A 21,742-nucleotide genomic window follows, 5' to 3' on the forward strand; every position below is an offset into this window, starting at 1 on the left:
TATGATCCCATGTAACTCAACCCAACGTCCACGGATTCAGCAGGAAAGGGGCTCACAGCTCACCAAATAGAAGCCCCTAGAAAACCTACACAGGCTGTATATCCCAGACAGTTTCACTGGTTTATTCAGAGATGCCAGTGGCAAAAACATGTCTGGAAGGAATGGACACACCAGGAAGAACAGGCTGAGTGAAATCTATATGCAAACAAGAACCAGGCATGGCAGTTGTGGTGGTTTGAATATGCTTGGCCCATGTGAGCTGCTATGACTGGGAGGCCTGCCGTCTTTGGAATAGGTGTGGCCTTGTTAGAGGAAGTGCATCACTGTGGGCAGAATTTGAGGGCTCTTCTCCTGGCTGCCTCTGGATTAAGATACAGACATTTCAGCTCCTTCTCCAGCACCCATACTTCCTGCCTTGAGGATAATGGACTGAACAGCTGAAACTGTAAGCCAGACACAATTAAATGTTGTCCCTTGTAAGAGTTGCCTTGGTCATGGTGTCTCTTCACAGCAATAAAACCCAAACTAAAACAGTGGTACAGCACTAAAATCTCGGCACCTAGAAAGCTGAGGCAGGAAGAATGCTGTGTTTGAGGCCAGCCTGGGCTACCCAGCACCATGCCAAGCAGGGTTACATAGCAAGGCCCTGACTCAAAGGAACGTAAGAAATGCAGGCAAATTGGCAGCTTGGTTATAGGGGCAATATTTATGGAATTAGTTTTTAGGCACAACGAACTCAGTAGACTGAGACCTCAGTATGTATCAGACTTGGTTTAAAACACTACACGTGTGTTCTGAGCTCGGCTTGCTCGGGTGACAATCTCTAAGAGGCAGTACAAGTACTTTTATCCCCTTTTACTGAGAAGAAAATGGGTCCAATTAAGTACCTTAACCAAGATGTCCTCTTACATGAGGAAAAGCAAGGGCTTTAGATTCAATCAGCAGTGACACCTCGGACACATATCCCGCCCCCCAAGCTTGACCTTTATAAGCTTGACACAACGTGGCAACACGGACTAGAGATTCAAAGTGCAAATCCACAGAGAAAGCAATGGGCACTCAAGTCTGTCTCTTCCAAGGACTGAGCATGCAGGGAGAGCCTCCAGAGTGACAGCCTCCTTCTGCACGGGAGTCTACACACCGAATGCGAAGCCACCACTGCTGAAAGGCCACTGTGGAAGAGCAAAAGCCAGATGCTACCTGGGGCCCGTCCTCACTAAGGACTTTAGTTTTACACGTGACCCTCGGGCCACATCACCATGGACATTTTTCCAAGACAAATTGAGAAAAGGCACTTTATAATAACGACTGCAGTCACCCCTGGAGGAAGCCGGGCCTCCAAACTGAAAGACAGTATATTTAGTTTATGCATCATGGCTGAATTCAGGGCCAGGAGGCTATATTTGGGCAAACCGTTGATTTGGGGTTTGGTGAAGTTCTGGTTTTGGCAGAGGTGTCCTTCTCCTGCCCTGCCCCCTCCACAGGCCACATGGGCATGGCTATGGAGCAAAGTTCCAGACACTCACACTGGCTTCATCCACAGACTTGGGCACCACAGAGCACAAACTGCAATCCTTCTAGACAATCTGTATAGTCAGTGAGTCAGGGAGCTGAGGAGAGGCAGCCCCAAGTCTTGGTGGATGAGAACATGGTTTAAGTTGAGGCCCAGAAGCCCACCAAGGAACCAGCTCTTTAATATGTGCTTCATTTCTCTGTCCATGCTGAATTCTCACCCTGACTCAGATCCATCCTAGACTGGGTGGAAGTATGTCTGTTTGTTTTGTAGCCCCAGGTCACTCACCTCAAACTCATGGCTGCTGGGGTTACCTTCTTGTACGCTGTGTAAAGGTTGTGTTTGTGTATTCAATTGTTGATAGCTGAATGGGCAGAGTGAGTACTGGCCAGATTTTGATATTGCTATTCTTAAGGCTTATCACTTGCCTCAGTATTTTGTAAGAAACAGCTGATAGCCAATAGCTCAGCAGGAAAAGGCAAAGTGGGAATGACAGGCTGAGAGAGGGTCTCTGGGAGAAGAAGCAGAAGCAGGAAGATTCACCAGCAGTATCCAGAGGTGATCAGATATACAGGGATGGAGAGGGAGGTGAAAAAATAGTTGGTAGAGTGTCATGGACTAGGATAATACAATTAAGTGGGACAAGCTAGCTAGGAGGTATCCTAAGCACTAATAAAAATGAGTAAGTCTCCATGTCATTATTTAGACCGCCAGTGGGTTCAGAAAGTCCCGCTATACATGGTAATCCTCCTATCTAAGTTTCCCAACTGGTAGGATTATAGGTGTGTACCGTCACACCCAGAAAGAAGTCTGTCTTCACTGTCTCCTAGGAGGTGCTCAAGAAATGCCTAAGAAGTGAATGGGAACAGTTTTGGAGACTGACTGGACCCTAGACTACACTCAGAACCATGGAGATATACCTCAGAATGGCCCAGATGGCGCTCTTTCTATTATCTCAATTTTCCTGCAATCTCTTTAAGAACATAATGGTACATATTAAGATGACAATGGAGGAAGAAGAGGATGAAGAAGTGGTTGCTTGAAGAACATCTGGTATTGTAGGCCGAAGAATTTAGGATCTGGGGGAGGATCAATTAAGTAACCAATCAACAATGAATCATGAGCTATGGAAATGAAATGCCACAGGAGGATGGGTTCTCTCCCACAGGATCCAATAAAACGCATAGAAGGCCAGACATGGAGTTCCAACCCACCTATGAAGTCATCCTCCCTAACTCACCCAAACTCTGTTTTTCTTTTTTTTTTTTTTTTAAGGCTATTTATTTATTTAATGTGAGTACACTGTAGCTGTCTTCAGACACTCCGGAAGAGAGCGTCAGATCTCATTACTGATGATTGTGAGCCACCATGTGGTTGCTGGGATTTGAACTCAGGACCTTCGGAAGAGCAGTCAGTGCTGTTAACCACTGAGCCATCTCTCCAGCCCCCAAACTCTGGTTTTCAAGTTCAACCCTGACAGTGTCAACTGGCACTTGCGGTCAACTGAGAGTTGGACACTTTCAATGCTCAGCATCTGCTACAAAGAGGCCTTCCATCGAGTGCTACATGTCAGAAACACTGCTCACCACTTGAAGAGAGATGATCACTCAGGATACTCCCATAATAAAATATGTGTGCCTATCATATCGGTGCTAGCAAGTAGAGGCAAGAGATGGGGAGCTCAAAACCTCAGTTATATAGTAAGTTTGAAGCCAGCCTGAGCCACATGAGAGCCTGTCTCGAAACAATCCACAAATTTATATGACACATGAATTTCCTAGAGGAGTCCAACATGCCTCTAACCAGAGTCTACCAGCTCCCATGAGAGGTTCTGGGAACTCCCAAGGAAAAGGCATGTAACAGAAACAACAGGTTTTGGGGGAAAATCCTTGCCCTCCGATGCATAGAGTCATCCCAAAGGCAGAGCTGGCAATATAGCCTACATCTTAGAGTAATGCCTAGTGCTTCTGATGGATTTTATTAGCAATGCTTTGTGTCTGTGAGAGAGAAGTGGGGGTGGGAAATCAATTCAAAAGCTATACACACTTCCTGGGAGAGAAACACATCACTGAAAGCTAAAACATCTCCTGTAGCCTTCCTCCCAGTCTGTTTGGACCTTTCTTGGCTTTGCCTCTGCCTACATAAACATAAGCTTTTTATTAAAATGGGCCAGTGCTATACATGCTAATCTCCAGCCAATATTTTCCACAGGCATCAGTCCACGCCAATACATAAGGCACGGACGGCCTCATCATGTTTTGAACAGCTACAGTGTGCCCCTGCATGGCTACAGCCATAATTTGATAAGCGGGTCAACACAGATGGATATTTAGATGGCTTGAAATGAATGATGGTATCGGGGCAAGATAAGCATCCATCAGCCTCCATAGTCAGCAAAGCACAGAGCGAGAGGAAAGCAGTAAACATCGCTGTTGTATGAACTCAGACATCTGCCTGTGAGTTACAGACGAGCACCCCACAGTCCATCAAATATAACTTCAGTAACTGCTGGGTGAAGGCGGGATAATGGTGATATATACAGTACTGGCCTGGAGATAAAACCCTTGAGTTAAAAGGACAGTCTGTTCAATATACTTTCAACCCTGGCTCCTCGCCTACATGGGAATTATGTACTGACCTGGCAACTCCGCTCAAAGGGATACACTCAGGAGAACCAAGCGCATGCTATCTACACCAGTGCCTACAGAGGAGTGTTCAGAGAGGCATCATTCATAATTCTCAAAGAGCAGAAAAGCTCAAATGTTGATCGCCTGACAGATGGGTAAGCCACACATGGTATCTTCACACAATGGAACAAGTCAGGCACAGAGCGAATGAAATACTGATGTGTGCTATGGTGTGCATAAATCTCAAAAACATTATGCTAAATAAAAGCCAGGCCTGAAGGCCATATGTAGCATGATTGCATTTATATAAAATGTTCAGAACAGGCAAGCCCAGAGAGAGATTAGTGGTTTCTGGGGTGCTGACATGGGAGGGAAGCAACCATGAGGAATGGATGCTAACGTTTCTTTGAGGAAGGAGGCAAATGTTCTGAACTGTGGTAATGTGAGCTTAAAAAAATTGGCGACTGTTCTGAAAATCACTGACCTATAAATATAGCATGATTTAAAATGTAGGCAAAAGTTTCTGATAAGATATTTATCAACTAAGTACCAATCCTCCTTTACCATCTACTTGCTGAATATGGCATGAGAGCAAACCGGATGTTTAGTGTTCCTCTACCTGTTACAGAGGCTGATCCATCCTCCAGGAACTGCCAGTCAAGAGTATGGGGCAAGGAGGCAGTACTCAGGGGGGCTGTCACCTCAGGGAACCTGGGAGCTGAGAAAGGAGTTACCATACAGCCGGGGGGAAAGAAGGCTTTCCAGAAAAGATATGTGGAGCCCAAGGAATAAAAAAGAGCTGCAGAGGGAAGAGTTTATCCCGAGGGAAGACTTGACTGAAGGGACAGAGCAAAAGAAACTACAGGAAGATATGCAAGAACTTTGATAGGAGGGGCTGGGGTGGAGTGGATGGAGGTGGGATGGGGTGGGTACCATTCTTTTTAGTATGACCACTGGTAGCTTTCAAACACTCCAGCGGATGGTCCCACATTCTGCCCATGTGGGCAGCACTAAATGAACTTAGTGGGTTATTTTTAAAAAGAGATATTGGGAAGGGGACATACTGAGGGGGGACCTGGAGAGAGTCGGAGAAGGGAAACAGGTGTAGGTACTGCATAGGTGTATGACATTCTCGAGAATAAAGAAAAAACATATTTCCAAAGAAAATCAGTAGGAAACGTTCCCCTTATTGAAAGGCATGAAGCAGTACATTAAAAAAAAATATCATTTTTGTTATGTGTACAGTGCTGTGGTAAGTGGGGAAAACACAGATGTGACCACAAAAAGCGTGGAAATTGGCAGAGCTTTTAGTATCTAGCCATAGACAATAGTGTTTTGTCACATAGTGAAATGACCCACGGGTTTGAACACACTACTGAAAGGACGGGAAACATCAACACCTCTCAAAACTAAATACACTTTAACTGGACTGTCCCGGCTCTGAGAACCTCCCTGCTGGATGTTTCCACAGAGGAGCAAAGTGAAGCACTACCCACATAGTCTCTGTAGCATCATTTATAAGGAGCGAAAGACTAGAAACAAGTCCATCAACAGGGAACCCAATGAACGGGCAGAGAGTCCTGCTGTACTGACAGGAAGTCCTCCCAGACTTCCGGTTAAAAGGAAATCACTAGGTACAAATCTGTTTAGATAACTGTGTCTTACTGTGTGCCATCAAGGAGACAGCAGCATGCATGCTTACAGGCATGTGCACAAATACCGATACACTGAATCGATATTATTTTTCTTACTACTATTTTATTATCTTTATCATTATATTATTGTGTGCATCTGCCTGTCTGTCTGAGTGGTTTATGTAAATCCATGCACCACAGCATCCATACTGAAGTCAAAGAACAGCCTTACGAAGTCAGTTCTCTCCTTCCACTTTTATATGGGCTCTGGGGATTGAACTCGGGTCATCAGACTTGTGTAGCATCTCTACTCACTGAACAATCTTGCTGGCCCTATATAACATTTTTATGGCTGCTCACATTGGCATAAATAAGGTTAACATGAAAATACCAAGAATAGTAAAAGAGGTTCATGAGCATGGAGGAGGGGAGATGGATGAGAACAGGTGCTGGGGGGCGGGGGATGGGGGTACAGGTGTGTTTTTGAGTCATCAGTATACTACCAAGTGGTATCTAGTACAACTTCCCCACCCACTCACCCTTCTCTTTGGAAGCTACGACTGCCAGTTCTCTGTGTCTGTCGTGTACAGTAGCTAGCATCACTCCTGTGCTCTCAAGCACTTCTGACTGGTAGCCTAAGACAGACAGAGGGGCTGGAAATGGCCATCAGTGACAGAAAGTATACATAACACACACGCTTTCCTGTGGGCACCCAGGGCCACCTCAGAAAATCCACATCCCACCTTCATATTACTATGGACCTGCTTGGGACATGATGAGTGGGAGCTGCCCCTTCCCTTGCTGTGAGAGAGGCCCTAGTGAGTACAAAGACCTACACTGGCCTACTGTTCATAACCTAGGTCACTCACTCCATTCCTCCGAATTCTTTTGTGGCTCCCTCTTGCATAGGCTGACAGCCTTGCTGTCTGCATCTCCGATATGGTTGGCTCATCTTTCACTACCACATCCTTTCTTAGCCTTCCCACTCAAACACACACTGAAAGACAGGTGTGGTGTGCACCACACCTGTGATCCCAGCATTGGGAGGCTGAGGCAGGAGGATCATGTGTTCAAGGCCAGCTTCAACTTCAAAGCAAGACCCTTTCTACACAGACACAAATGTCCAAGTGCACACCTTGACTCTCTCCATAACAAATCTGCCTCGCTGACATGCTTTAGATAGATGTCCAAATAAATGTATCTTTTTAAATACAGACTACTGGGGTAGGGCTCCCTGCATTACTGCAACTGTACCTTGTATACACACATATCAATAACCCTGTTTACCTTTCGGCCTCCTCTATTCCTGTCTTATCTCCAGCTCCGAGTACTCCTGGCAGGCAGCAGACGCCAGGTGACCGGGTGAGTAATGAACAGCAAAGATGGCCAAAGGAAGAAGGAGCTCCATCAGAGGACGGCTGGGCCAGCAGAGTTTTGTGCAGGGGTGATGGCTAAGATCTGAGCAGGAGCATTAAAGAAGAACTAAAACCAGGAGATAAGGAGGAGCTTGGGGAGCCATGGTACATGGGGAAAAGTGATAAAGACACGGGATGTTCAGGAAGCGCAAGCAGACTGGTGTGTCACACAGGTCCGGACACGGCAAGGCTACTCATATGCCCAGAAGGCTGGCACCCTAGGAGGAGGAGAGAGGACCTAGACTCAGCTCTGTCTGAGAACAACTGAGGTAGTTCTATAGAGAAAAGGAGAGGCTGGGGTTAAGTCAGAACCCCCTTCTGCAGTGGTTCTCAACCGTGGGCTCCGACCTTTGGAGACCGAATGATCCTTTCACAGGGGTCACATATCCTGACAACCAGGTATTTACATTACAAGTGATAACAGTAGCAACATTACAGTTATGAAGTAGCAATAAAAATAATGTTATGGTTGAGGGTCCCCACAACGTGAGGAAGTGTATTAAAGGGGTTGCAGCATTAGGAAGGCTGAGAACCACTGCCCTTCAGCAATTCAGCCAAGGGATAACGAGCATCTTAATGAAAGGTCAAAGAGAATTACAGGTGAGAAGGGAATTGGGAACTGTTCGGGAGCTGATGCTGAAAGACTCCATGGTCATGCGGATGAGTTTTTGCTGTTACTCATCCTCCTAAAGACATGCATGGGGTCAGGAGCGGAAGTCCTGAGTGCTCCTTAGATGTCCTTAATAAGGACCCCTAGGCTCAGCTCACAGTAGAAAAATAAATTGTGTGATGACATGCCCTTGGTACTCCCGAGAGCAATGCACACAAAGACTGAACACACTGCAAGTGTTTCCTGCCTTTCTGAAGGACTGCTACAGAAAACGGTCTAAGCAAAAATCCCTCTGTCCTCCACCCTCACCCTGTCCCACCTCATCCCCACGGTCTCTACAAACCCTTCCATAAAGGAAACTCCCATGCTCCTGCCTCCACTGCCTCCACCATCCTAAGGCAAGGCAACAGTACTCTCTTTGTAGCTTCTTAGCTAAAAAGAATATAAAAGGGTAGAGGGGAAAAAAGCTGTAATGCATGAGCACTTTCCTTTAAAAACCCACAGATGCTACATGCGAATCAGTAACATCTTCAGGGGTCTGAAGAACACTTGGTCATGGAAAAGCAACATAAGTCGGTAAAACAGGGTGATGAGATGAGGTGATTCGGGGGGGTGGGGGGGCAAGGTATGTGTGGCAAAGGTGGGAAAGGCACAGGATGTTCCAGAAACAGCATTCCTATACAATAGCAACCTTGTATGGTGACAGTGTTAATCACATAAGCCCAGCTCATACAAGTACCTGCTACTACCCCAGGTCATATAAAACACGTTGAAAAGACTGAGACTTGACATGAGTGAATGTTGAGGAGCATGGGTTCCCGCTGCTTCTTACAACTCACTTCCAGGCCAGAAGTTGACACAGAAAGATTTCCAAAGGGAAGTTTGCACATGGACCAGCCCCACAGCCGCCTGCCCGGACTCTACATCCCATCTCACCCTCCCTCCCTCTCTCCACTGTCTCCAGAGCAACCTCCTCATACCACTGTCCTCCTGAAAACTCTTCAAAGGTTCCTGATTACCTCCAGGATTAGCTCCACTCTGGGCATGACCTCCCAGGCCTCTGTGATTGAGCCCCACCTCCCCTCTTGAATGTTCTTTCCCCTTCATCCCACCTCCAGAATAAGCAGTATTATAACCCATCAGCTGAGCATGCCAGTTCCACACTAGCCTCCCCTTTCATGAGGATACACTACTCCTCTGCCTAGGTTCTTCCAGGGCCACTTAATTCTCCAGCCTTAGTTAGGAATGTTTTCCTCATATTCTCAAAGCATCCTCTCTGGGAGATACCACACATTCATTGTCACTTCGTGCTACACAGAATACCAATATGGCAGCTCAGTAGGGAAAGCTCAGCCTCTAGTGACTTGCCTACCTCCAATCTGCCTCCCTTCCATGGGGAAAGGCAAGGTCTTTGTGGTTATACAATGTATTCGTTCCCTCTGTGCTTTTAGCATCCACCTTGCTGGCTAGTTTTCTGTCAACTTGACACAAGCTAGACTTAGCAGAGAAGAGGGAGCCTCATTTGAGAAAATGGCTCTACCAGATTGGCTTGCAGGCAAGCCTTTGGTGCTTCTTCTAGCTGATGATGTGGAATGGCCCAGCCCAGTGTGGATGCTATCGCCCCTGGGGGACATGTAAGAAAGCAGGCTGAGCAAGCCATAAGGAACAAGCGGTACACAGCAGTCCTCCATGGTCTCTTCATCAGTTCCTGTCTCCAGGCTGAGCTCCTGCCCTGCCCTCCTCAGATAATGGACCACAGCTATAGGATGAAATACACCCTTTCCTCCCCAAGTTGCTTTTGCCCATGGTGTTTTATCACAACAGAAATCCTGATGGAGACAAGCACCATACGATTAGCATTGCAGAATGGAGACAAGAACCAGCTCATTCCAGACTCCCCTCCCTGAATCCAGTGCAACTGGACAGGTTGCACCTGGTGACAGAATAGCTGAATGCTAAAGATGGGATAAGTCACCTGTCACAATCTGGAAAGCCATAATTGTCACGCCTGTAGCGATTTCCACTTGAGCAACACAGGGAAACCCGGCCACAAGGCACCATTACTTTTTCTTCCTTCTCAAGCTAGTTTGTCAACACATTTGTTGGCTGCCTTCCCATTCAGATTTCAGTGCCTTACATAGAGTAGCTGTATCTGATGGATGGGAGAAGAAATGAATAGCAAAAAAGAGAGAGGGAAGAAAGGAAGAAGCCAGGTAGGTGAACAGTACTGAGTTAGTACATTAACAGTACTGAGTTAGTACATTTCCCAGGCAGCTTGATAAGAAGCCAGAACTGCTTCCTCAGTAGACATGCTCCATTTTGTTTCTGTGCTATAAACCTAGCACTTTCTGGAAGCTCTAGCAATGGATCATTCTGCACAGCTGACTTCCAATAGGACCACTTCTAGGTTCCAAACTCTAATATTAGCTATGGTGGATATGTAAAAATCTATGCTCAGACTCGGGTTGGGAAGGCTTCTAGGCTCTTTCTTTCTTCAGCACATGGAATATACTTGCATATATGTAATGAGATAGCCTGGGGATGAGTCCCAGCTGCAAACATGAAGTTCATTTGTATTTAGATAAGGCATTAGATTAGTGGTAGAGAATTTGCTAGATTCTACAATAGCCTGTGTTCAAACCCCAACTCCCCACCCCAGGCATAGTATCAACCAACAAACATATTCAGGTTAAGTGCAAGTAAGATGTGAACTGGACCTGGAGGTCAGGCCAAGTGTGGGGTTCCTGCCAGGGGTTTGAGGCCATCATCAGCTCTGACCTGCTTCCTGTTTCTTGGCTCTGTGCCAAATGGATGACACAGCCACAAAGATGAGTTATATATAGCCGAGATACGATGCAGCACTTTCAGGATGTAATAAGCCATAAGTCACATGTACGAGGCTCTTATCAGTACCTGTACCTATTACCCTGTTATGTGTTATATATTAATATAATTAAAGTATGTTAATATATTATATGTTTACATTAACACTTCATTACTCCCGACATCTCTATGACATTTTTAATCCTCTGTTAAAGATGAGAGATGGAAATACAAAGGCTAATTTGCAAATACAGCAGAGCTAGAGCAAAATGCAAACTCTAGCAGTCTAGCCGTAGGACTGTATGAGACCTTGACCTCTGTAAAATATAGCCTCTTATGGTTTCCTAAGAGAGCCAGGTCACAAGGACCTCTTCCTATCTCGTTACTACGAAAACAAAAACAAAGTCAGAATGTGGTAAGTAGCACCATCCGGGTGGTAGAACATTCCGGGATCAAAATATTCTATCTAAAGCGGAATTTCTCATAGCATTTTCCAATTCATTTATAAATAGTTAAACATAGCCATACTTAATTAGGTAGCTACTGCTTTGGAGTTAGTAAAAAAAAAAAGTGGTATTTCATTTTATCATTTATTTATTTACTTACTCTGTGTGTGTGTGTGTGTGTGTGAGAGAGAGAGAGAGAGAGAGAGAGAGAGAGAGAGAGAGAGAGTCAGAGGAAAACTTCTCTCTACTAATATGTGTTCCAGAGACTGAACTCGTCATCAGGCTCAGTATAGTACCAAGGGTCCTTTACCCCCACGCTGTCTCACTGGTCCCCAACCTGTAATGTTTCAAATGTCAGCTGTAATGACTAATTCTATTCTTCTTGGGGGGTGAGGAAAAGGAGCTCAAGATAGGGTTTCTCTGTGTAGCTTCGGGTGCCCTGTAACTTACTCTTCTTACTTGAAATTAGGCATTAGAAGATCATTAAGTTCTGATGCTGTCCATTTGCAATTCAGTTCTCATTAGTGGATTTCAGGCCAGTGTAGACAGAGTAAGAGCCTATCTGAAAACAAAGAAAACCTCTCCTCCTTGTGTGGGATTCATTCCCAACACTGTGAGGAAGAAAAGCAAGCCACAGTTGGTCAGAGTAGGAAAGAAGAGAAGAAGGGGAAGTAAGGTCAGATAGGTCACCAGGTTGATCTGGGGGTGGGACAGAAGAACACAACAGGGGTGAGGGGCAGAGTCACACACAGAGAGACATCCATCTATCACTAAATGTGAAAAATAGGGTTTTTTAAGTCTAAGGTCCCAAACTGCCCACAGAGAGCTGGGGTGACAAAATCTGATCTGGCAGAGCAAAGTACATAGGACAGTGAGGCCAGGCAGGGCCTATGCGATCTGCTCTGTCCTCTTCCCAGGTCAATGCTGCAGAGGACACCAGGGACCTGACTCTGATTCCGTCAGAATATGGGCTCTTCCTCCTTCCCTACCTCAGATCTCTACACTGATAATTAGATGCTAAGCACAAACTTCAGAACCGATCCTAACTCAAATCACAAATGAAATCAAAAGAGAAGACAAGGGTGCCCAAGTTAAATGTCACAATCTGTGTGGGCGGAGGCAGGAAGGTTCCTCCTTCTATCCCCTTCCTCTTCCCCTTCCTTCCTGGCAATTTAGGTTCCGTGCTCATCCTCGGCTCTTGTACAGGCACACAGGATGAAGACAGCTGAGCTACAGGAAAGCCATCCCCTCACCCGTGCCCATCCACTCACCAACCCACTCACCCCAACCCCCATAAAGCAAAAGTTAGCCCAGAGAAATGAAGGGTCTTCATGGGCCACACAATTTGCAGGAAGAAATCATATCCCCTTTACCCTCTCTGCTACACACCTCCCTCCCTGCTGCCAGCCACTACAAGGCACGAGCCACAGATCTAACGCTGAGGAAAACACTCTAGACTTCTGGCCCAAACTAAAGACAAAAACTGCTAATGAAAAAGGAAATAGGGGCTGGAGAGATGGCTCAGTGGGTAAGAGCACCCGACTGCTCTTCCGAAGGTCCAGAGTTCAAATCCCAGCAACCACATGGTGGCTCACAACCATCCGTAAGGAGATCTGACTCCCTCTTCTGGAGTGTCTGAAGACAGCTACAGTGTACTTACATATAATAAATAAATAAATCTTTTAAAAAAAAAAAAAAAAGGAAATAAATAAACCACCCCCCAAGCATTCCTTCCCAGTTCGCCACCAGCCCTTCATATGGCAGCTACAGGATCCACAAAGACAAGCTGCCCCTTGTCCACTGAGGTCAAAAGTTGACCCGGTACCAAGTACAAGTTAAAAGCATCCTCTAAAGTCTAGAAGTCTGGGGTATGAAAAGTTCAATTCTGCTCCAAGTCTAATGGAATCTGTCTCAGCCGGAAGTCGAACATTCTGGAGCAGTGTCTCAGCCGGAAGTCGGGCATTGTGGAGCAGACCTTGGAGTTTCCTGTGGAACTCTTATAAAGAATTGCTGGAGGGGAGGCTCGTTTTCCCAAGGACTAGATATCCAAGAACCCCCAAACTGCTTTTAACACTAGTTAAGACACCTTTAAACACAATCCATGCCTAACGCCCACTTCATGAAGATCCCAGCGCACACTAAACACCAAGCAGAAGCTAACAAGTGCTGACTAAAGCCACCCTCCCTCTGTGGAGCGGAGTTTAGCAGGGGCTGGGGAGACAGCAGGATGAATTCTATGTGTATCTGCCCCACTGTCCTGGCGTCTTTCTCTCTCTCTGGTAGCCACAGACATCTATTCTGTTGAGTGGTGAGCCACTCAACAGAATTCCCTGTAAAACGAAAATTCTCAAAAAAAAAAAAAAAAAAAAGAAAAGAAAAGAAAAAGAAAAAAGAACCTGAAGAGAAAAAGAAAAAGAATTCTCCCTGTGAGAGAATCTAACTTTACAGGATGTGAAGTAACTCAGTTCTATGAAGAAGTCCTGTCCCACTGATACAGCATCTTACACCTGTAATGGCAGTAATTGAGAGGCTGAGACAGGAGGATAGCCTTGAGTTTAAGGTCAACCAGGCTACTAGTGACACTGTCTCAAAAGCAAACAAACAAACAAAAACAGCAGCCAGCACAGCATATACCTTTAATCACACTTAGGAGGCAGAGGCAAGCAGATCTGTGTGAGCTAGAGGCCAGGCTGTTTCACAGAGCAAGTTCCAGGCCAGCCAGGATTACAGAGTTAAATGTTGTCTCAAAACAAAACAAAACAAAAACAAACACAAACAACAACTACAAAATCCAAGAGCAGGGGATGTTGTCTCGGGGGAAGAACACTTACATAGCAAGTGCGAAGCCCAGGTTTTATTTCCAGTCCTGAAAACAAGATTCTTTAGATACCATGCATGTGACAGGTTAGGGAGATGGGTCAGTCAGTAATCTTCAAGTCACAATTAGGACCTAACTTTGCATCTCCACCACCCACATCGAAGCTGTTCATGGCAGCAAGTGTCTGTACCTGCAGCAAGCAGACCCTGCTACTCCCTGGCCAAATCACTAAGCTGCGCATTCAGTGAGAGACCCTGCCTCAAAACCATAAGGTGGAGAGTGACAGATGAAGACACCCAAGATGACCTCTGTCCTTCACACGCATGCACACATATGTGCTCACATGGCACACACACACACACACACACACAAACACACACAAATGCACACACAGAATCTATTATGGGCAGAACTTTTGATGGCTGCTACTAAAAGTTCCTGGCTAGAAACATATCCCCAGTGCAGTGGCCTTAGGAGGTTCTTTAGGGAATAATTAATTCCAATTACAAAGCCCTCCTGAATGGGAGTGGTGCCCTTAATAAAGAGACCCTAGAGATCAAGCGCCCCTCTCTGTCCCTCCTCCCTAAAGATATAGAGACGCTTCTACAAGCCAGGAATAGGACCTTCCCACAAGACAAGATCTGCCAGGGCCTTGGTCTTGTATTTACTCAGACTTCAAAACAGTGACAAGGAATTGGTGCTTTCAAAGCCCCCAAACCTATGGGAGTTTTGGAACTAGCCCCTCTGCCCTGTCACAATGCAATCACATGCATGAGTGTCAGATGTGCCTGGCAAGATCTCTAGGCCCCAACCATCACTCTTTTCTTCTAAACCCTGACACCCACAGCTAGGGTGCCAGTTCTTAATAAATGTTCTTCCACCAGGACTTAGTGGCTCAAGGCTGAGGCCCAAGCATCTAAGGAAGGTTGTATCTGTCATACACATCACGTTTATGGCCTGACTCTCATCCACATTTTCCCCTCTGTGGCATGAGTTTGAGTCTAAGGCTTCACACATGCTGGGTAAACATTTTGCCAACGAGCTCTACCCCGCCCATCTTTTCACTATTTAAAAAAGGCAGTATCTCACTATGCTGCTTAGGCTAGCTCTAAACTCTGTTAATATTCCTGACTCAGCCTCCTAAGGAGTTGGGCTCACGGGCCAGTGCACCATGACCTTTTTTGAGGACAGGGCCCTGGCCTTCTTCATCTCTGTATTCCCCAAGTTCACAGCAGCACAGCACAGATACTCTGCCATTCTGTGAAAAGGCAAAGCGCTCTTCCGCATCATACAGCACTTCCAAGACTTCCACACAGACTGGCATTCAGAGTCAGAGTCTAGAGTTCAGGGCAGAGACAAGAGGATGCACCAGAAGTGGACTGGGTGTGGCTCCAGGTTTGTCAAACATTTATTCTAATTGTCTTGGGCAAATCTCTCAACTGCTTTGGGGGTGGGGCTTATTTTCCTCTTCTGTAAACACAGCAGATTATTTCTTAGGTTGCCCTCTAAAGTCATGAACTCACAAAACAGAAAATGTGCCCTTGAGCTATGACCATAATATCAGTGAGCAAACTGCAACCAGAAAGCCCTTATCTCACACAGATAATGGCAGGCAGTGATTTCAGTAGTGGGGGAAGCACCCCTCCATTCATCTGTGTTCACATGTGACAGATGAACACATTTGGGTCACTCTCTAAAGTCTCTGGGAGGGAGATGGAAATTTCAATGATCATTCTGGGCAGAAAGGCTCCAGAGTGTGATGGCCCACAGACATTACTTCCAGGTAGTCAACAGACCCACTCAGACCCAGGAAAAATAAAGCCGCCTGTGGCTATGTTCCACAGACACCCCGCTTGTGGGGGCATCAGATCTGCGTTCTAAATGTGAGCCAGACACTGCTGGATTCTTATTTTTGGCTCTGACTCTAACGCTGAGTGGATGGTCATTGGCCAAATCTCTCCTCTAGAAGCCAGGCTTCTGGATGGGTATGACAGCCCCCATAAACCATCCCGATTACAGGGTGAGGCCAGTAAAGCATTTCACAGATGTAAAATGCTGCCAATTCCTCCAGACAAATGAAAGAAGACATCAAGAGGCCACGTGGCAGCCTCCCCTCCTAACCCTGGCCTCCAACAAACTCACCGGAGGACCCCAGAGACCTTGGCACCCCCAACTCACAATCCGGCTCCATTCCCTCTGTTCAAAAGCAAGAAAAGCTACTTGATCATACACTATTCAGAGGAATCCCTTGCAAAGCTCTTTAAACCGCACAGCCCACAGCACTAACCAGCTGTGTCTAAGTTGGGTTTGGTTCTCCTCCACAGCAGGGCACCTGAGACAGCAGAGGTAAATCAGGGCAAGGTAGCGCAGTACCTAAAGGATAAAGGCCCACCCATGAAACAAGGAGGACTGGTCAGTAGCCCTACCCATAGTTTTGATGCCCCCTACCCCGCCCCTCCTTCCTTTAACCATTAGGTACCAATGGATACCAGATACACAGCACTGCAGCATAAGAAGGCTAAGAGATAGCATCGGTAAAGTTTCCCACCAAAGCGAGCTAACAGCATACAGGCTGATTAGAAAGCATTTCTGTCCTGTGGGGATGCTAATCCATTCTTATCAGACCTCTGGCTTCATCACTTTATCAGGGTGGGAATGAGAGGTACATCAGCTATGCCATGGAATGAGTTCTGGGGCCCCTGCCCACATCGAAGCAGATCAAAAAGGAGCTCATGCCTGCCAGAGTGAAGCTTTCACCATAGCAACTCATGTTATTCCACAAACAGCCAGGACTGGGGCGCTCTGCTGTGACCAGCCTGGATAGCTAGCGCGCCTGGGAAATAAGCCACTGAAGGGCTCAGACAACAGAGCCAGCAAGAGAAACGACACCTATTTAGCTTCCAGGGCTGTTCCCTTGTCATCTCTACTGCCCGAGAGCTGACAGGGGATGGCATCAAGACCCTCGCTACCTACCCTATGTGTTCTAACAAGACAAACATCTGAGAGAAGTATGACACAGAATCCTTGGGGCAATGGGGGATTAGAGGAATCAGGGACCGTCATTTGGACAGTATAAGGCTAGTGCTGGGAAATTTAGGAGAAAGGTACTCATCTTAAATGACATAGGCACTCATCCCTAAATGACATACAACCAGGGCCCTCAATGAGGGGATACAGAGACAGAAAGCAGATCCTCAGACCCGGTAAAGAAGCAACAGTTCTCAGTGTGACTGTCTGGAGCATCAATCAATAAAGCATCCCCATGCTGGGTCTTCATCCTGGACATGGAGTCAAAAACTCCACCAACTGACTATTACCATCTTTCACTTTCCACCAAGTAAGAGAATAATCCCACAGAGTGGGGTTAAACTGGAGTCTTGAGCAAGAGAGACTTAAACTCCAAATGTCTGTCCTGTGGTTCAAGTCACCGAGTGCCACATTCAGGAGGAGTTCACCCATGGGAATGAGGGACCCCTCTGGGGTCCCCTAGCATCCTCAGCAGACTGTGTTTCAAGCTCCAGGGGTAGAGTCAGGAATTTCAAAAGCTGACAAAGTAACATCCTTAGAAGTGCATTAGAAGTTAGTAAAAATTAGCTGGCATCCACGGGTGTTTCTATATGCTGCTTATGCACTTCTATTAACACAACAGAAGAATCTTTTCTCGATGCATAAACTTATCTTTTCACCTAGCATCAAGAAACAGAACTGGTTACCACAGGCCCCTCAGTCCAAGCATGTATGACCAATGCAATGGGTTTCCACTGTATATGCTCCAACTCTTTCTTCCTGATGTCATGGGGTCAGGAACAGGGAAGAAAGTAGTTCCTGGAAAAAAGAGCTATCTTCCACACCTGCTTCAGAAACAAAAGCCCACACCAGCCCCTATCCTCAAATTCCCCTGGCTCCCGAACACTTACATCATTGTCATGGTCTATATAAAAACTAAATACAAACCTGCAAATGACCCTCAGAATCTCAGAAACATTTCTCTGCAGCTGCAGAAACTGAAGAAGAAACTAGTTTCTGTCTCAAGATGACATTTTAAAGGTGATACTGAAATTGCTTCCTTTCCTCCAGCCACCCCCTATTTCTTATTCTCCATTTGCTAAATGAAAGAGTTTTCCTCTTCCCCTGCCTGTTTCAGTTGGAAACGTGGCACAAGGCACTGGAAAGCCGGTGAAGGGAAGAGGGAGGAGGGGGATGGCTACTTTCAAATCTGACTTATGCACACATCCCAACTGGCCACCCACACCCTGAAGAACCACACTCCACCTAAGAAAGTCCAAACTGTGGAGAAAAAAAACGGAGCCCCTGCACCACCTCCCCACCCCACCCCCCCAAGCAGGGTTAAGAAGGAGAAAGCTGGAAAAGGAGGGGGAATAAAGTTCCACATTCCTGACATTTTTTAGCCAAGTGCAGTGGCTGCACAGAACAGCTCTATTCCAAACAGACATAAGATGGGACAAAACCTGGCTTGGGGGAAGAAGCCGTCCCCGCTTTGGAAATAAGATAACCCAAAACTAAACTAAAAGTGTGTCTGAGCACAGCTTGGGGGAACAGAGGCCAGACAGCCTTTCATGTGCGCCCAAAAGGAAGTGATCCCGAGGGAAGGAATTTGGCGTCAACATCTCCCTAAAGACAGAGCTGAAGCCTTGGGGATCCTGCGAGGGAAATCAAGCCCATGAGTGCTGCAGAGGTGACTAGCAGGGGAGTACTGACATGGGTAGGAAGGCTGTAGCTTGCTAGGGTGTGGAGAGGGTATAGGGAACAGTAGAGGCTAGGCAGGGATGAGAGTCACATTCTATTGCAAGAATTACAGTACAGTTTTCCTGGCTCAGCTTCCCAAATGAAGGAATCCTACCCTGGCCCAAGATACAAACTCAGGAGCCTGATGACTTTTCTCCCTGTTCCCCCAACACCTCCTCCTTCCCACTATATGCCTACCTATAAACACACACATACATACCACCGAAACCAGCACGACCCCAAGGAAAATCCCAGAAATATTCAGTCAATCCCATGCTAGGTTTGAGGTGCCTCCCACCCCCTATTTTCCAGGATGTTTCTGTTCTCATTTAGTAATGATAGCAGAGTTCTATGATAGCTGATCACACACACACACACACACACACACACACACACACACACATCCCACAAAATCTCTCTACAGTAGGTAGGAACAGACACACTCAGTACAGATCAAGATTCAGCTCCAGATACTGGAGATTCAAGGGAAAGCCCCCTTCTTCCTAAACCAGCTCTGACTGGTAAGTCCTCAAAGCAACTTCAGAAAGAAACATCTGCTCTCAAAGTTCCATAGGGCTAAAAGTACCACAGAAGAAGATGAAACTAGGAAGATGGGTGTGTTGGCACCTCAACCAAGTCCTTTCTACAGCCCTACGGCTAATCCTAAGAAAAATGAAAATGGCTAGTTTTTGGTTTTGTTTTTTCTTTTTTTTTTTTTTTCCTTCACCTTAGTCCTTTCTCTGCCATCAGGTACTAGGAGTGACAATCCCAGAAGTTGTCAGTTTCCAAGGACTACCACTGATCTGAAGCAAAACACTCCAGAAGGCTAGAGACAGGGAACAAAGGAGGCAAGAGTACAAACTGTGTCTCTTTTTGTACAACACTAAGACAGGTAAAGCCCAAACTCTCCACAAAAGCTAGAGACACCACAGAGAGCCGCAAGCTAAGCACGAGGCTCTGGCCAGCTGTGGAACACATGGCTCTGAGGTTTATGATTGACACATGTGACGATCTGGCCCTAGCCTGCAAGAACTGGAGCATGACACTGAGAAGCCTCTTAGAATGAAGGACTGCACATTGACATGAGGCAAACATAAAGCAGGGCAGGTCCCCTGCCTTCTCATTAAGCCACTATGTTAAATAATAACAAGGGTCCAGGAGCAAGAGACAGATTAGCTCTTTGGCTGGAAGAATGGCTTTTGTTGCGGATAAAACCTCAGCTTTAAGCTTTATAAGTCACTGCAAAAGGAACGTTGGTTTTAATGACTTCTTCAATGATAAGGAAACTGAGGCCGAGGGAAAATGTGAATGGAGGAGAGGAAGAGAGTGAACTGACAGAATTCCCAGAAGAATGTGGACGCCAACCCCAGTCCCAGCTTCTCTCCTGCAAACCCGACAGCCTGGCCACGAGCATGCATCCAGCTCAGAGTGGGCTACCACAAGAATAGCCCAGCTAGAGGGCAGGTTCATCAGCCAAATAGGTCCTGAGTCGGTAACTGGGACATATGGGTAGATAAGGGAGATACGGGTAGATGCAGGGGTAGACAAGTAACTCTTAAATGGTGCACCTTCTTACTACCCTGTAGAATGCAGATCAGGAAACTTACACAGAAGAGAGGATAGGAATGAGTGTGCTCAAGACCAGGAGACTCAAGCCATGGGACTGTCACCTATTACCTATGGTGCTCTGGAGACAATATATACTATAGCAAGTCCTTCCCACTTTTCAATATCACCGTTTTGTCTCACTCTGGAGTAGGGACCTTGGATTCTGACCCCTTAGTGGTTTACACAGACAGCTCTGAGGCCTACACCAGCACAGTGCTGAATCTAGGATCCCTTTCTCTGTCCCCACCCCACATCCCTGCAGCGACTAGGAAATCACCTTTCACAGAGAGTATCCCTCTACTGGCTCCTGCAAAGGGGATGAGGCTCTGGGTCCAGTTCACACAGATCTACAGGAACAGTTCAAAGTAGCCCTTTGGGTCATATTTAAAGAGAGGCTGGTAGCAGAAGGTCCCTCTGGGATGGAGCAGGGGCCACATGTGAACACCTGGAGCAAACTCCAGAGGTTAGGATGAAGAACTCCCAGAAAGCCACAAGAGAGGTGGAGAGGGTTAGGGTTCCTTCCACTGGAAAAGCCTAGAAGATCTGGAGGCCCCCACTTGAGAGAAGGAGGGGGGATTGTGCAATTACAGCTGGTCTAGGAGTTTCCCACATTGGCACCAGGTCGCCAGAAAGGAAACCCCAATCATAGGGCCAGGAAGGCAGCTCTGCAATTGGTTCGAGGCCAGGTATGGGTTTCTGAGATTCAGATAGAGTTGTAGGACATGGTGGATGTCCAAGGGGGGCGACAGAGTATGGCACGGCCCGCACAGCTAGGAGTTAGGGGTGCTGTCTGGACTCTCCTAAGTCCAGGCCAGGGTGGATACAGTGCACAAAGCCAGAGGTGCAGATAACGTGCGGGACATCCCAGCCGGGCGCGCTCCAGCCTAGATGAGGTCCGGGAATCCCTGTCTGCGCCGCGGAGCACGGGAGTTGGGACCGCCAACTCCTGCAGCACCCCCTCCCCGCTCTACTCACCTCGAACATAAGCCCGATGAGGACGCAGAGCACCAAGCAGAAACCGATGTCTGCATGGTTGTGGATGATGAACTCCTGGCTGAAGAGCGGGTAACTTTTCGTCCTCCTACGGAAAGCCATGGCAGCGGGCGTTCACCGCCTGCGGGGGCCCGCACCCTCGCTCAGCAGCCCCAGCGAAAACTTCTCCGGCCCGGCCCGGTCCGCACGCCAGCCCCGCAGCCCAGCGCGGAACAACTTCGGGCCCCGCCCCCTTCCTCTGCCCGCCCCGCCCCGGCCTGCCGCCCGGAACCGCCCCCGGCCACAGCCCTCGTCCCGCAGCGGCTGCACAGGCGCGGGCCTCTAGCCACACCCCCTTCCTCCGTCCGCCCCGCCCCCAGGCCGCAAAGGCGCGCGCCTCTGGCCACACCCCCTTCCTCCATCCGCCCCGCCCTCAAGCCCTTTGGCCAGCGCCACCGACCACGCCCCCTGGGCGAGCCCGGCGCGCCTAACCCTTGCGCAGCGCTCGCTACCCGTGCTTGCGGCTTCCA

General features: G+C 47.3%; 1 protein-coding gene across 1 annotated transcript in view; it reads right to left on the reverse strand.

Annotated features, from left to right (window-relative positions):
• The window catches only part of Tram2 (translocation associated membrane protein 2), an 86,772-nt gene extending 65,324 nt beyond the window's left edge, over positions 1–21,448 (reverse strand). Inside the window, exon 1 of the mRNA XM_021161191.2 lies at positions 21,216–21,448. Coding sequence (XP_021016850.1) covers positions 21,216–21,335 — 120 coding nt within the window. The 5' untranslated portion in view covers positions 21,336–21,448. The remainder of the gene's footprint in view (positions 1–21,215) is intronic.
• Positions 21,449–21,742: the final 294 nt, after the last annotated feature.

This window comes from Mus caroli, unplaced genomic scaffold (genome assembly GCF_978045245.1).
Source record: "Mus caroli unplaced genomic scaffold, Mus_caroli_1 scaffold_1, whole genome shotgun sequence".
In the NCBI taxonomy this organism is placed as follows: domain Eukaryota; kingdom Metazoa; phylum Chordata; class Mammalia; order Rodentia; family Muridae; genus Mus; species Mus caroli.